The sequence below is a fragment of the Hippocampus guttulatus genome, chromosome 20, assembly GCF_054856545.1.
Source record: "Hippocampus guttulatus isolate MCC_2025c chromosome 20, RoL_Hgut_1.0, whole genome shotgun sequence".
Lineage (NCBI taxonomy): Eukaryota > Metazoa > Chordata > Actinopteri > Syngnathiformes > Syngnathidae > Hippocampus > Hippocampus guttulatus.
Window position 1 is genome coordinate 9,550,863 of NC_141280.1, and position 15,222 is coordinate 9,566,084.

Genomic DNA, 15,222 nt, shown 5'->3' on the forward strand with positions numbered 1-15,222 from the left:
ATGGAACAGTCGGTTGCTGTATCTCTGCAAATGAGTGCGACATTGTTCCCCGTCTTTGCACGTTGTCAACAATTATTTTCAAACATGTATCATGTCTGAAGAAACAAAATGTCTAAATTCACTTTATGGGGTCATTAGTGTTGTACAGTTGTCAGTGTACCAAGAATCAGCGTCATCCTCCGCTTGGTGTCGAGTCACTTTATTGGCCCTCTCCTGTACAAATGAACGTCATCATCTTACAGGTCAGGATCACAGAGTCACACGAAACAAAAAAAAACTATGTTTAAAAAAAAAAGCATTCATTTCAAAGGAATACACAAAACAAAAACAAGATTATAATCCTTAAATCTTCTCTTGATTTCCATGGTAATCCAGTGCACATCCTTGTAGGTACATTACTAGTTTAAAACGATTTCAATCAGCCACTTGTTCTTTATTATTATTATTATTCTTTTACTTTATGGGAAGCCAATTTCCAAACCTTTACACTGTGGAACATTAAAATTAGTGACACGTCAACAACGACCATCATTGAAACCGTTGGATGTACTGAATTTCCACAACGATAGGGTGCACTTGAATGGACGGGGCGGCTAATAACGCGGGGGCGCCCAATTTATCCACTGAGTTCTAAAATCTGTGAATGTTGCGGTGTGACGGTGGCGGTGTGAAAGGAAAGGCGGACGTAACGGAAGATGGCATGCGGATGTTAAATGGGAAGGATGGGCGTGAAAGAGGATGCTCAAGGCACGCCCACTAGTAGGTGGCTATAATCGGACCCCCCGGCACCTTTGAAGAGACACGCCTACGAAGAACAGTTCAAATTTGCACGACCGCCGCGAGAGTGGCTGCCTTTCCAGCAGCTCCTATATTTTGTTCTTCTACTTCCTTTCATAACTTTGCTGCCGTGAATTGGGAATTTCTCCATTGCGAGACTAATACAAGTTTTCTTATCTTAAACTTCAAGGGATCAGTTACGCAGAGGAACATGGCAATTAACTCATTCAGTACCAGCCAATTCTAGACCAAGTCTGAAAAGACGTTTAAAAACGTCTTTGGGAGTGAATGAGTTAAACAGCCGCGAGAGAATTTAAGATAGACGAATCCATGCTTCGCAAGTAGAAGAAGCAGGAGACAAAGCTGAGTCCCCGCGGAAACAAGGCAAGGTGTCCCGAGCTGGAACACCAACTCGAACAATGGCTTCACAGTCCCAAAGAACAGCCGGGAGAACCGTCTCTACAGTCACCATTCGACTGAGGGCAAAAACGCTTGGAGAAGAAATGAAAATCCAACATTTTCAAGGAGGTCCATCTCGGTGCTTTGGTTTTATGAAACGGCGCCAACTATCCATCTGGACAAGGACGACTGTGGCGTGGTAACTTCTGGCAGACTACAAAGGAAAAGCTGGCCACCTTCCTTTCCTGCTGCCGTAAAAAGATTGCAGACAAACCCATCCAGCTCAACCACATCACCAACATGGACGAGGTGCCGCTCATTTCGACAACTAGGTGAACCACACTGTCGAAAAGAAGGGGAGTGGCACGGTAGAGATACACAAAGAAGTCTGCATTTACTGTTGATCTTGGGTGCCATGATAATGGGCAGAAAGTTGTTTCCATGCCTTAGCCCGTCCCTTAGATGGACTTGTGAATGAGGATCGATCCAAAAATAGTGTGAACACATTGTGAAATAAATAAATTACCACCGAATTCAGTTTTGCTCCCGTTGCCTTTTTAAAAACATACGCTAGCGTGCGTGCATGCTAGCAGCTTTTTTGGAAGCTAGCATACATTTTACCAGGCCTCCGTACAATAATGCAGTGTGTCTTGTGTATGAATTAAAAACAGAAAGCGCACCCATAACTGACACCGTGCCTTTTAAGACAGTGCACCATATTGTCGTGAAAATACGGTAAAAAAATTAAATCGTTTAAATTTGTCCCAAAGAGCTGAACATACGTTACCTTGAAGAGCAAAACAAACACGCAGATGTTTTTTTTTTCCTCAAGATGAAGACAACACGGAGTGATGTGCATCCATCCACACGTTATAACTTCACCTCATGACACTATGAGAAATCTTGACGTATGCTCCAGATTGCGCTCAACAATTTCACTGACCTGCGCAGTCCAAGCTGGCGTTCATCAGTGGCTCAACTTTTCTGGTGGCCTGAACGCTTGGTTGATGAGGCAGAAAAGGTCGTAAGATCTCAGTCTTGGCTTCGGGTCACTTCCATCTCCCCAATATGGGGAAATCAAGTCTTCGTCACGCAGATATCCCCCCCCCCCCCGCAGCTTTGATGTCACACGAGTTGGCTCGTCGGCGATCAGATGAAACCCAACCGCGTGCCTTTCGGTCTCTGAAGGGCCCGGATGGGCTCAGTGATGCCCCGCCCCTCGGGACCCAGGCCCACACCCGGAGTCCATCCCATGCTCTGCAACATGCGGTTGCCCAGGTTGGTGTCAGGAATAGGCAGCGCGCTCTCGCCCACCACAGCTGAAACGAAGGGGATGGCGAGCGGACACAACAGTATGATTAACGGTGGATCTGCTCTCTGGCTGGAATGTAACAGAGTCAAGAAATTCACATTTTCATGTTCAATGTGAGAACATGGAGAGGTAGCTCAAAATTCTAAAAATCAAAAGAAAACAGAAGAGTTGAATTCATTTGTGATATAAATTATATTTCACTGCGCACACTAAACATTCATACGTGATCTTATTAGCGACAACAAAGGAGGAAATGTACAACAAATTGTGACACTAAGAGGAAAGTGTGTCCACCCTGAAGAGATTGTGGTCACTTTGCTCCATCTCTTCCTGGAAGTCGAGTCGCGAGAGGTCTACCCATTATGCCTTTTTAATCCTCGCTTTATTTGCACGCAGGGTTAAGCTGCTCTCTCGTTTACACTCTCCAGGGCCAACTTCCGGGCGGGTCCCGGCCAAAAACCTTTCACATTTGCTCTGGCACTCTCGGGCACTCTCTGGTACTCTCTGGCTTTTGAAATGTTGGGCAGAGTGGCTGATGAGCTTATCCGACATCTCTTGTGACTGACAGCCGAGTCTGGTCCGGTGGAGCTTCAACTAAGCTCCGCCGGACCAGACTTTTTTGTTTGTGTTTTTGACTCCTAAATGAGAATACACTTTTTAGTTTTTCATGGACAGCTGATATGAAAGACAAGATGAGGCGTGAGTTGCGCATTCAAGTACCTGAGGGAGCCGTGGACCCGAGGGGGGCTGCCTTCCGCCTCCGCTTGACGTCGCCCATGCACAGAGAGCCCAGGTGGCCGCTTGTCTGTCTGCCAAAACAGATGAAGAGAGCCACATTTTGGAAAGAGGAAGCGGATGAGCAATCAGCTACAACTGCGACGTCCTCACCTGTTGGCCGTTTTTACCGAGCAGCTCCTACGATGGCCTCGATCCGTCCGAGGGTCCCAGTGTAACTGAAGCGGGGGGGGGGGGGGGGGGGGGGGGGCAATCTTAAGAAATGCCAAACTACACTGAAGACCACTGCATGCAAGCTTTTAACTGTTCCCTTTTTTCATGATACAGTGAAACTCCTCTAAAACGAAATCATGTTTGCAGCAAGAAATTTTTCACAACAGGGGGGTTTTCACTGTAGCAAATTTGATCTCAGATGTACACACACACACACAAACGAATGTGTACACGAACACACAAACGTATGTGCATGAAGATTTTTTTACACTAGGGGGTATTTTCACCCAGGTTTCGTTGTAGAGGAGTTTCACTGCATATCAATTCATGGAACAAGGGAGACAAAGCCAAACATTTTGTTTGTCGAGTATAAAGTAGTAAAGGCTCTTGTAACCTTCTCAAATTGGCCTCGGTGTGAAATTCAGAGGCAGCAAAATGGCTTCTATTTCATCTCCGATGCGTCTATCTAGCGGCATGTGTCCTCAAGACTCACCTGCCCATGTTCCCTCCTCGAGCTTGAGCTGAACCACGGCCTGTTGAGGGCAAAACTTTAGCGGATGTGACATCAGAGCACCTCTTCGAATCAAAGCCGCATTTTGAAAAGGAGAGTAACTCACTCGTGACCGTTGTCGAAGGCCTGACTGCTGCCGCCCTGCAGCAGGTCGTTACAGGGCCTCGGGTGCCCGTGGAGTCGGCTGAGCCGGGCCTGGAACCCTGATGGGCAGCAACGATAAATACAGTACATCTCCAAATTGAAATAAAACACTGCAATCTAGTTGTATGCCGGGTATAACAATGTATTCGTATTTAGCACAGTGTGCTAACAGGAAGCTCCAAAAACACATGACGAGACGCTGTTATCCTTGTGCAAGCACAATCAGAGAGTTGGTGGATTTGTTTTTTGGCGAATGATATCAGAAGAAAAAAAAATGGGACAGTTGAAATTTCGGGACACATCCTCAGTCATGCTCCTCTAGCTCATGGAGTGTTTTGGCAATTCACACCTTCACAGGAGGCGGCCAGCGACAGGCTGATCAGACCTGAGCTTGCGTCTCATGCCCAATTAGTCATTAGAGTTAATCCATGGCAGACCTTTTCATGCCATACTGAAAGATGATTTCCCCCATTCTTTCCAATTTCTTCTCCACTGTGCCTCGAAGTTGCTTGAGTCTCAGGGCCAGGTCATCATTTACCAACTCCCACATCTTTATATCAGCACAGCCAGGCCATTTCAAACGTGGTTTGTGCCCTGGAAGTCTCCGCCTGACTGCAGTTCATGAAGTCTGTATGGTTTCCGCCTCTGATATTTGGTCCACCATTACTTATGAGATGGGCGGCCCGGTGACAAGTGGTTAGTGCGTCGACCTCACAGTGCAGAGGTACCGGGTTCAATTCCAGCTCCGGCCTCCCTGTGTGGAGTTGCATGTTCTCCCCGTGCCGGTGTGGCTTTTCTCCGGGTACTCTGGTTTACTCCCACATTCCAAAAACATGCATGGCAGGTTGATTGAACACTCTAAATTGTCCAGTGTGAGCGTGGATGGTTGTTTGTGTGTGCCCTTCGATTGGCTGACAACCGGTTCAGGGTGTCCCGAAGACGGCTGGGATAGGCTCCAGCATCCCCCGCAACCCTTGTGAGGATCAATGGATCAGAAAATGGATGGATGGATAGTTATGAGTTTGAGTCTACTTCATCCATGACAGTGGTGTTGTCGCACTGCAAGCTATGGTTCAACATTAGCTTTGGTTTGTCCCTGGTGCCCCCTACTGGTAGAATCAAACACAGACTCTCACAATTAAATCCACATTTGGCGTTACTCTGCCTTCCGAGTGCTCCATTTGATGTTTTTTATTTTGTTTTGTTTTTAAACTTTTGAGCTGACAGTTGGTCCATTATTTTCTTGATGTTGCAAAAATTTTAATGGCAACATGACATCATGTATCAGGCTTCAATCATAGTGCAGCTAACAGACGTGGTAAAACAACCAGTACGATTTTTTTTTTTGAAAAATGTATGTTATGCTGACATGTGGGGTTATCAGTGCCTACCTCTCCTGGTGTTGGAGCTCATGAGGGGGAAGGAGCCCGTGAGGATGTTGCTGAAGACTGGGTCGTTCAGGTCCAGGTCCTCTGCGCAGGCGTCGCTCTCCCACCACGGGATGACACCCGCCACCCCGCAAGCACCCACACTGCCCGAGCCGGGTTCACCTTCGCAGAACCAGTCGCTCTGCTCGTCGTCACCTGCAAGTGACATTTGCATATGAACGTCTCCTGAAATGCTATTTTGTTGATGCTAATGCAGTGTGAAGTGAAATATGACCGTGAGGTGCAAGTACCTTGCCGGCCTTCGTCGTTGGTGTAGAGGCCTCCGTCGCTGCTGTTACTCACGCTGCTAGTTTCACTACAGGTACAGAAGGACACAACATTTTGTTTTGGAGATGAAAAGAAAAAATACATTGTGGGATGGATTATGGTGGATTTTGATTGTCATTAATTTATTCAGGCGAGGGCTTTGACCGGTGTTCAAGATTAACACAATATTGTGTTTCGTGTACCGAACTTACGAAACGGCCAGCTCTCTTCTAACACCAGGAATAAAAAGATTGCTTCTTGCTTTTTCTGTTCATTAGTGATCAGCAGTAGAACATTAGTACAACTACTGGTTTCTAAACAAAAAGCGGAGGAAAACAAAAATCTCTTTCGGTTAATTTGTTGTCGCGTTTCAGTTAACGTTTTGGATGTATGCATTTTTTTTAATATTGTATCAATGTTATTTTATTTTTAGTTATGTATCAAATTATTCTTTCAAAAATTCAAATTCTCTCATTGAAATACATTTATTTGTTTAAACGTTACCATATATTGGTAATGTACTTTTTATAGTCTTTTTTTATGAAATTCCATCCATCCATCATCTACCGCTTATCCGGGGCCGGGTCGCGGGGGCAACAGCTTTAGCAGGGAAGCCCAGACTTCCCTCTCCCTAGCTACTTCTTCCAGCTCTCCCCGGGGGATCCCGAGACGTTCCCAGGCCAGCTGGGTGACATAGTCTCTCCAGCGTGTCCTGGGTCTTCCTCGGGGTCTCCTCCCGGTGGGACATGCCCGGAACACCTCACCAGGGAGGCGCTCAGGAGTCATCCGAATCAGATGCCCAAGGCACCTCATCTGGCTCCTCTCGATGTGGAGGAGAAGCGGCTCGACTCTGAGCCCCTCCCGGATGACCGAGCTTCTCACCTTATCTCTAAGGGAGAGCCCGGACACCCTGCGGAGAAAACTCATTTCGGCCGCTTGTAACCGGGATCTCGTTCTTTCGGTCACGACTCATAGTTCGTGACCATAGATGAGGGTTGGAACGTAGATCGACCGGTAAATTGAGAGCTTCGCCCTTTGGCTCAGCTCCTTCTTCACCACGACAGACCGATACAACGTCCGCATCACAGCAGACGCTGCACCGATCCGCCTGTCGATCTCCCGCTCCCTCCTGCCCCCACTCGTGAACAAGACCCCAAGATACTTGAACTCCTCCACTTGGGGCAAGATCTCCTCCCCGACCCGGAGGGGACACTCCACCCTTTTCCGACTGAGGACCATGGTTTCAGATTTGGAGGTGCTGATCTTCATCCCAACCGCTTCACACTCGGCTGCGAAACGCTCCAGTGAGAGTTGGAGAGCCCCGTTTGAAGGAGCCAACAGCACCACATCATCTGCAAAAAGCAGGGATGCAATACTGAGGCCCCCAAAACGGACCCCCTCAACGCTTCGGCTGCGCCTAGAAATTCTGTCCATAAAGGTTATGAACAGAATCGGCGACAAAGGGCAGCCTTGGCGGAGTCCTACCCCCACTGGAAACGATTCCGACTTACTGCCGGCAATGCGAACCAAACTCTGACATCGGTGGTATAGTGACCGAACAGCCCGTATCAGGGGGTTCGGTACCCCATACCCACGAAGCACCCACCACAGAACTCCCCGAGGGACACGGTCAAACGCCTTCTCCAAGTCCACAAAACACATGTAGACTGGTTGGGCGAATTCCCACATACCCTCGAGGACCCTACTCAGTGTGTAGAGCTGGTTCACTGTTCCACGGCCGGGACGAAAACCACACTGCTCCTCCTCAATCTGAGGCTCAACTTCCTGACGGACCCTCCTCTCCAGCACCCCTGAATAGACCTTACCAGGGAGGCTGAGGAGTGTGATCCCTCTGTAGTTGGAACACACCCTCCGGTCCCCCTTTTTAAAAAGAGCGACTACCACCCCGGTCTGCCAATCCAGAGGCACTCTCCCTGTTGACCATGCGATGTTGCAGAGGCGTGTCAACCAGGACAGCCCCACAACATCCAGAGCCTTGAGGAACTCCGGGCGGATCTCATCCACCCCTGGGGCCTTGCCACCGAGGAGCTTTTTAACCACATCGGTGACTTTAACCACAGAGATAGGAGAGCCCACCTCAGAGTCCCCAGGCTCTGCTTCCTCCAAGGAAGGCGTGTTGGTGGAGTTGAGGAGGTCTTCGAAGTACTCTGCCCACCGGTTCACAACGTCCCGAGTCGAAGTCAGCAGCGCCCCATCCCCACTGTACACAGTGTTAGTGGTGCACTGCTTCCCCCTCCTGAGACGTCGGATGGTGGACCAGAATTTCCTCGAAGCCGTCCAGAAGTCGGCTTCCATGGCCTCACCAAACTCCTCCCACGCTCGGGTTTTTGCCTCGGCGACCACCGAAGCTGCGTTCCGCTTGGCCAGTCGATACCCGTCACCTCCGACAGAAAAGCTCTGTCGGAGGTGGGAGTTGAAACTCCTTCTGACAGGGGATTCCGCCAGACGCTCCCAACAAACCCTCACAATACGTTTGGGTCTGCCAGGACGGACCGGCATCTTCCCCCACCATCGGAGCCTACTCACCACCAGGTGGTGATCAGTTGACAGCTCCGCCCCTCTCTTCACCCGAGTGTCCAGAACATGCGGCCGCAAATCCGATGATACAACTACAAAGTCGATCATCGAACTGCGGCCTAGGGTGTCCTGGTGCCAAGTGCACATATGGACACCCTTATGTTTGAACAAGGTGTTCGTTATGGACAATCCGTGGCGAGCACAGAAGTCCAATAACAAAACGAAGTCCCCCAGCAGAACAAGGGAGTCCCCAGCAGGAGTACTCTCCAGCACACCCTCCAAGGACTCCAAAAAGGGTGGGTATGCTGAGCTGCTGTTTGGTGCATATGCACAAACAACAGTCAGGACCCGTCCACCCACCCGAAGGCGGAGGGAGGCAACCCTCTCGTCTACCGGTGTGAACCCCAATGTACAGGCACTGAGCCGGGGGGCAATGAGTATGCCCACACCTGCTCTGCGCCTCTCACCGTGAGCAACTCCAGAGTGGAAGAGAGTCCAACCCCTCTCGAGAGAACTGGTACCAGAACCCAGGCTGTGTGTGGAGGCAAGTCCGACTATATCCAGTCGGAAATTCTCTGCCTCACACACCAGCTGGGGCTCCTTCCCTGCCAGAGAGGTGACATTCCATGTCCCAAGAACTAGCTTCTGCAGCCGAGGATCGGACCGCCAGGGTCCCCGCCTTTGGCTGCCGTCCAGCTCACATTGCACCCGACCCCTTTGGCCCCTCTCATGGGTGGTGAGCCCATGGGAAGGGGGACCCACGTTGCCTCTTCGGGCTGTGCCCGGCCGGGCCCCATGGGTGTAGGCCCGGCCACCAGGCGCTTGCCAACGAGCCCCACCTCCAGGCCTGGCTCCAGAGGGGGGCCCCGGTGACCCGCGTCCGGGCAAGGGAAACCTTGGTCCATATATTTTTCTCATCATAAGGGGTCTTTGAGCCGTGCTTTGTCTGGCCCCTCACCTAGAACCTGTTTGCCATGGGTGACCCTGCCAGGGGCATAAAGCCCCAGACAACTTAGCTCCTAGGATCATTGGGACACACAAACCCCTCCACCACGGTAAGGTGACAACTCACGGAGGGGTTTATGAAATTCCAACAATTGTATAATGTATTTCGTGTACTTTTTGACATTCTATTATTTAATTGGACAACTTTGGCGTGTCTTCTCATGACTGCACTTTCTGTCTATATGGCGCAGACCAAGATGATCATCATGAACTTGTGACCTCCTCAAATCACTCATGTGACTTAGCAAGGGTGACAAAATGGCCTCCGGGTGGGACAAGGACGGGGGGGTGGGGGGGGAAGTCCAAACACTAACCACCTGTCGCTCATCTCCTCATCAGAGCCCTTGTGCTCCTCCAGCTCCATCTTGTCCTTGCATCCTTCCCCCACAGATGAAACGGGCTCCTCGCTCTCCACCACCACTCCTTCATCGGCAACCTCCACCCCCAGCCTGTGGGGGGCCAGCTTCCTCTTCTTCATTCTATTCTTACTTCCCGTCGGCGGCAACGGGCCGCCGCCACAGATTTCCATGACCGCCCGGCCCTCGCCGGGGCTCGGCCGGCTGGGCCCGGCGCCCGCTGCGCGAGCCTTGGGGACGGACGGTGGGGCCGGCATCACTGCGGAGGGGGGGTCCGGTTCGGCGGGGGGATCCACGGCCATGCGCTTGACCTTGCGTCGTCGCCTGAGGCTGCGGGTTCCCTCGGCGGACCCTAGCACGCCCGGGTCGTCCGGCCAAAGGGGCCGCTTGCTCCTACCCGCGTCGGATGTCTGCGGCGTGCGGCGTTTGGGGCCCAGCTGCTCGTCCGAGTCGCTGTTGTCGCGAGTGTGGTTGTTTGCGGTGGACACAATTCCTGTGCCAGCACGGTAGTCCTGCGCATTAAAAAAAAAAAAGTTTCAGAAGACCACAGCCAAGGCTAAACATTGTGCTTGACTTGTGTAATTGAAAAATCCTGTTCCACTCTAGTCCTCTAGGTGGCGGTAATGGTGGACACAGGCAAATGGCTAACTCACCTCAATTTGAGACAGTCCAAAAAAATCACTACAAAAATTGTACAACACTTGGCAAAAATTATGCAATCACTGCTTCGGGAGGAATTATGTGACAGAAAACAATTTGTAATCAAATTTAAAAGAAAATTACATGCACAGCAATGGCATTGGTTTATGTCAGCATATGAGCTGTTGTTCATTTCTCTTAGTCAATCCTTAATAATTGCAATCGTGTTGCAGAGTGGACTCACCTTGTGCTCTTCAACGCTGGACTCTGAGCCCTCGCTCAGGTGGGCCGTCTCCCAGGGCGGGTGCGGGTTGTCGGAGCGCCGTTTGCGGCCCCGGCGCTTACGGGCCTGTCTCTTTAGCAGGCAGCCCACGTTCAAAGCGTGTTCTCCGCCGTCACCAAAGCCGCCGCGAGCCGCCTGCTCCGAGCTCTCCTCCAGGGCTGACACCAGATCATGGACCAGCTCGTCCATTGTCCGGCGAAAGTGCCTGAAGAGAAGACAATTGTGTTTTAAGTGGGGTACACGTTTACTGTCAATCAGGCCTAATTTGAGTGAAGTGATCCCAAATTTTCACATTGTTTTTCGCTGACTTTCTCCTGTCTCGCCATGACACCAATGTATTTCTACACGGAGTGGTGCGACTGCAGTAGCATTAGCCCTTGAGGAAAAACGATCCCTGCGAAGCTTCGAAGAAAAGATTTGCTTCAACCTTGTTTATGTCAGATTTGTAGCATGCTGTGAGAAGTGCCAGAAGGGATTTTTTCCCTCATGGGAGAAGAGTCAGGGCTGTCAATCTTAAAAGTTCAACCAGTTATATGTGTACAATGATGAATCCAATTGTGAGTTGGGCCAAGCGACAAACACCATGATTGTACGCTGTTACAGTGCTTTTTTGACAGTGTAATTCAGAAATCGACTGGAATTTCGTATGTTGACAGGACGGACAAGGACGAAAATGTAATTCTCCTGCAGCGAATGCCTTTGCTGGACGTGTTCTATTTAGGACTACTTGTTTTGACAATCGAACGGGACCATTTTCAAGCGGCCAGTCGCTCAAGGACCCACAGACATCTGTCCCCATTTGGGAAGTTGACTGTCACGACACACATTTAGCAATTTGATGACATTATCTCAAAATCATGACAAATTACCGCTACTCCTAGAGTTGGCTTTATAACTCAAACGATCTGAGCAAGTAATTTACCCGAGAATTGTCACTAAAACATTAGTGTCACATACTTACGACAAAAACTCTGCTTATAAGGCCACCTCTAGTTTTGTCGCGTTTTGTTTTGGCAGCCATAAAATCAACTTGGCTTATTAGCTTTGGATGCTAATAACACTCGTAGTTACTAGTTGCTCATTTGTAACTCTTGACTGCCATTTAAAAACGCAACTAAGCTCTAATCGCACTCGTCCAATGCCACTTACGTTCATTTATTGTCTTTTGACAAGAAGCAAAAGACACGCGACAACGACGAAGCTACGATGCTAACCGGATAGCACTGTTAGCTAAGCCGACCTTAGCCGGCTGCTGCTTTCAGCGTCAGACAGCAACAATTTCTTTTCTTTTTTTTCTCCCCCCCCCCACCCCACTCAACAAAATGACCTACCAGCCGTTCCCCGCTTTGCCGATGCTTTTTCGGTTAGCCGCACGGAACATTAAAGCCACTAAATGCCGTGCACGTTTAACCAGAAATGACGAAAGGACATTTAAACATCACAAGCAGCATCCTGACACAAAAGCGAAGCCAAGGAGGACAGACAACACTGAACGCAACCATAGGTGTGAGGGGCCTTCACTTACACTTGGAAAGGCGGACACTCACGGAGAAACAGCTGCTGTCATACAGAGAACTTAAAAAAAATACGTTCATAGCAAATAACTATTTTCAGAAGAATTATATGTGGATAAAAACGTGGCTCCGTCTGAATTAATCGGCAATCATAGGGTAACCGCTTCTAACCATAAGGCGGGCGTTTGAAGTAGTTGTTTCGATTGTATTACTCTTTTATGTTATGTGTTCCGTTGGATTGTTATTTTCCGATAAATGTTCTGGAAATCGCTTTTTCGCCATTTCACGATTTTATATCTGTTTTTAATTGTAAAAATCAAGTGGAAACAGCATAGATATAGTCAGTTTGAATGAACACAAGAAAAAATGTCTTGAACTAGGTGGATTTAAATATTTGTAACGGTAGTCCTTTTTAACATTGTTTTGAGGGTATAATATTACGCAGGAACAATCATTAAATAAGTTTAAACAAGTCTGGGGGGAACTTGTACTCTCCCATGCAATGACGTCTTCCAACCACTTGGAGTCAGTGTTAATCACCACTGGGGGGAAAAAAGTTGCCAGCTGGCCACTCAAGTACATCCCAAAAGGTTAAAGGTTAAATCGTGACTAGAGCGTAACAGTAATCAGAGTGGGCACCCCGGCAGTCTTGAACCTCAGCCGGCGGTAATCTGATCTGATGTTGGACGTCAATGACATTGCGGCCGCGGTTAACGACACGGCCCCTGAGACAACAACAGGTGTCCCCAAGAAAACGGAACAGTGGTCCAGGAAGGTCTATATGACTCTTCCGTGTTTGTGTACATCTCCAAATCAAACATTCTGAGAAGCCACTACAGCAAGTGTCGTCTTCTGAAATGCCGAAGAAGTCAACGGGTCTGACTCACTATAAGCGGGGGCCGGTCTCAGGTTTCCCTGACTTGAGGGACCCAGGTAAATTTAGTCGGTCGCACTTGCATTTTGGATCTCAGACTCATTGAGGCCATCACGGAGTGAGGATCACCGGACTTAAACGCATTTGTGGATACATACAGTACGATGGTGGAATCATGACATCGGCAGAGGAGGGTGAAGAGCTGGAAGAGGCCATTGAACACTATCCCACTGACAAAACATGGAGTTGGGTAATAAAAGCATGTTAGAAGACGCCAGTGTGGACATCGAGCGTTGGGAAGTCGAATGTGGAGTGTGTCGGGAAAAATATGACCATTATATTTTCGATTTGTGGATTACATCTTTTGTAACATCTCGGCTCCCAGTAGAATTTGCATGTGCTTCCTTTTCCTAATTACGTCTAAATAAGAAAACAAAAACAACACAAAAGAAGTATGGCGAGCCTTTTGTATTTGGTCCTTCTCTCACCTTTTATTGAAATGTGAACTAAAACAGACGGAAATAGGGGTGGAGTCATCTTTCGCCATATCGAGGACTTAAAGTCTCATACTTCTCAGAGTCACAGATGCTACAGTGCTACGTGAGGATAGCGACCCAAACAAAAATAATACCCGCACCTATTTTGTATCTGTGATGTGCACAAAAATTTCAAATCTATAAGTAAATAAACATGTTAACTACTTTGCACATTTACTTCTGTCAATCGATAACAAGAACCTTCTGTAAATCTGTTTCAGTGGTTCATCAGCATTTTAGCAAAAACGAAATATTTTGCGCTCCGTGAAAATTGGTTAGGATTTGCAGTGCAGGATATTGGTTGGCACTACTGCCTCACAGTTCTGAGGTTCTGGTTCCGAATCTCGACTTTGGACTTCCCGTGTGCGTTTGCATCATCTCCCTGTGCTCATATGTTGTTGTTTTTTTTTTTCCCTGTTTCCTCCCTAAACATGCATGACTCTAAATGTAGCAAAATTGTGAAGGTGTTTTGCATAATGTTAATGTTTGTGTCACATCATATGACGCTCAGGCCACAACACCATGGCCCAATCAGCGGCCTCCCAATCAGGCCACGCTGTAAAAAGGATTATTGCACGCTACAGTGATACTGTTGAGTCAGCGAAAGGGCGAGAACTCCCGCTCCAGGGCCAATTTGATCATGTGACACCTCATTTGCATACTGCTTTGTAGAAACGCGGTGCCAGCTTGTGAGTCAGCAGAAAGGCCACCAGTCAATTTTTGGGTTCAGAATTCACACATAAGCAATTTAGGCAACAGGAGGCTTTTTAAATGGGGAAAATGAGGCAAGAGGTGGCGGACTCAAGTCACGAATTCATGGTCTTTGGATTGTTTTTGTTCGTCCTGTATGCTGCTGTAGTTTACTGAGCGGGTCATACATCAAGTTGTCGGGCCTCATTCTTGGCAAGGCATCTCGTTCCTTGAAACCTGTCTAAGAAAAGCTGTCAGTCTTGTGTGTCCTCAAAGGGCACCGTCACTATGTGGCGGCACTGATACAAGCTGCAAAAACTCAGTGCCTATTAAAAGGATGATAAAAAAAGAAGAAATTAACCGCCCATTTCCCCGCTTGCTTGTCACAAGGCACAACCTTTCTTCCCAGATTGCAAAAAACGTGCTTCAAATTACGGAAACATCATTAGAGTCTGTTTAACAGCTCGTAAATGTAGGCCTGACATGATGCAATGCACAATTAACAAATTACCCACATTCGGCAAGAAGAGATGATGTAATGACAGGATGTTGGCTGTCAGCCCTCTGCATTCACACAAACACACGCCTACGCATTACATGTGGCAAAAGTACAGATGCCTCCTTCACTGAAATAAAAGCATTAGAAAGTACTACTACGCATCAAATATAGGGAGGGACTGTACGTTAAAAGTCAACAGAAAATTGCACTTCAGTACAGGCACCTCAACAGTTCATTACTTCCCGCCAATGAAAAAAAAAAGTAATGCAAATATTTAAATAGTATGTTTACGTTCACAGAAGGAGGAGCTGAGGAGAGCGAGGAGGAAGGGGCCTGAGGGTATGGTGTGGAGCCTAAATTTGACGCTAAAAACCGCAAATAAGAACTGTGGCGTCTAGGTGTGCTGTGATTGGCTAAGAGGATCACCTCATAACATCAGGCCGGCACGGTGACGTCAGCTGGTTTGCCGCCATAGTCAAAAGAGGCTCAGGTGGTGGGGGCGA

At 48.4% G+C, this 15,222-nt stretch overlaps 1 protein-coding gene across 5 annotated transcripts; it reads right to left on the reverse strand.

The window, feature by feature from the left end:
- Positions 1-183: 183 nt before the first annotated feature.
- On the reverse strand, positions 184-12,094 carry LOC147187954 (G patch domain-containing protein 2-like). Of its 5 annotated transcripts, none has more exons than XM_086100841.1 (10): positions 11,938-12,094; positions 10,568-10,811; positions 9,646-10,196; positions 5,770-5,834; positions 5,483-5,674; positions 4,054-4,150; positions 3,930-3,969; positions 3,377-3,441; positions 3,209-3,293; positions 184-2,495 (listed from the first exon to the last, which is right to left on the reverse strand). In XM_086100841.1, the coding sequence occupies exons 1-10, from the start codon at positions 11,985-11,987 to the stop codon at positions 2,265-2,267; spliced, it is 1,620 nt and encodes a 539-aa protein (XP_085956967.1). In that variant the 5' UTR covers positions 11,988-12,094; the 3' UTR covers positions 184-2,264. The 5 variants fall into 5 exon arrangements, with proteins under 5 accessions (XP_085956967.1, XP_085956970.1, XP_085956966.1 ...); XM_086100844.1 differs by having other exon boundaries at positions 3,209-3,297; XM_086100840.1 differs by having other exon boundaries at positions 3,930-3,984.
- Between the last annotated feature and the right edge of the window lie 3,128 nt (positions 12,095-15,222).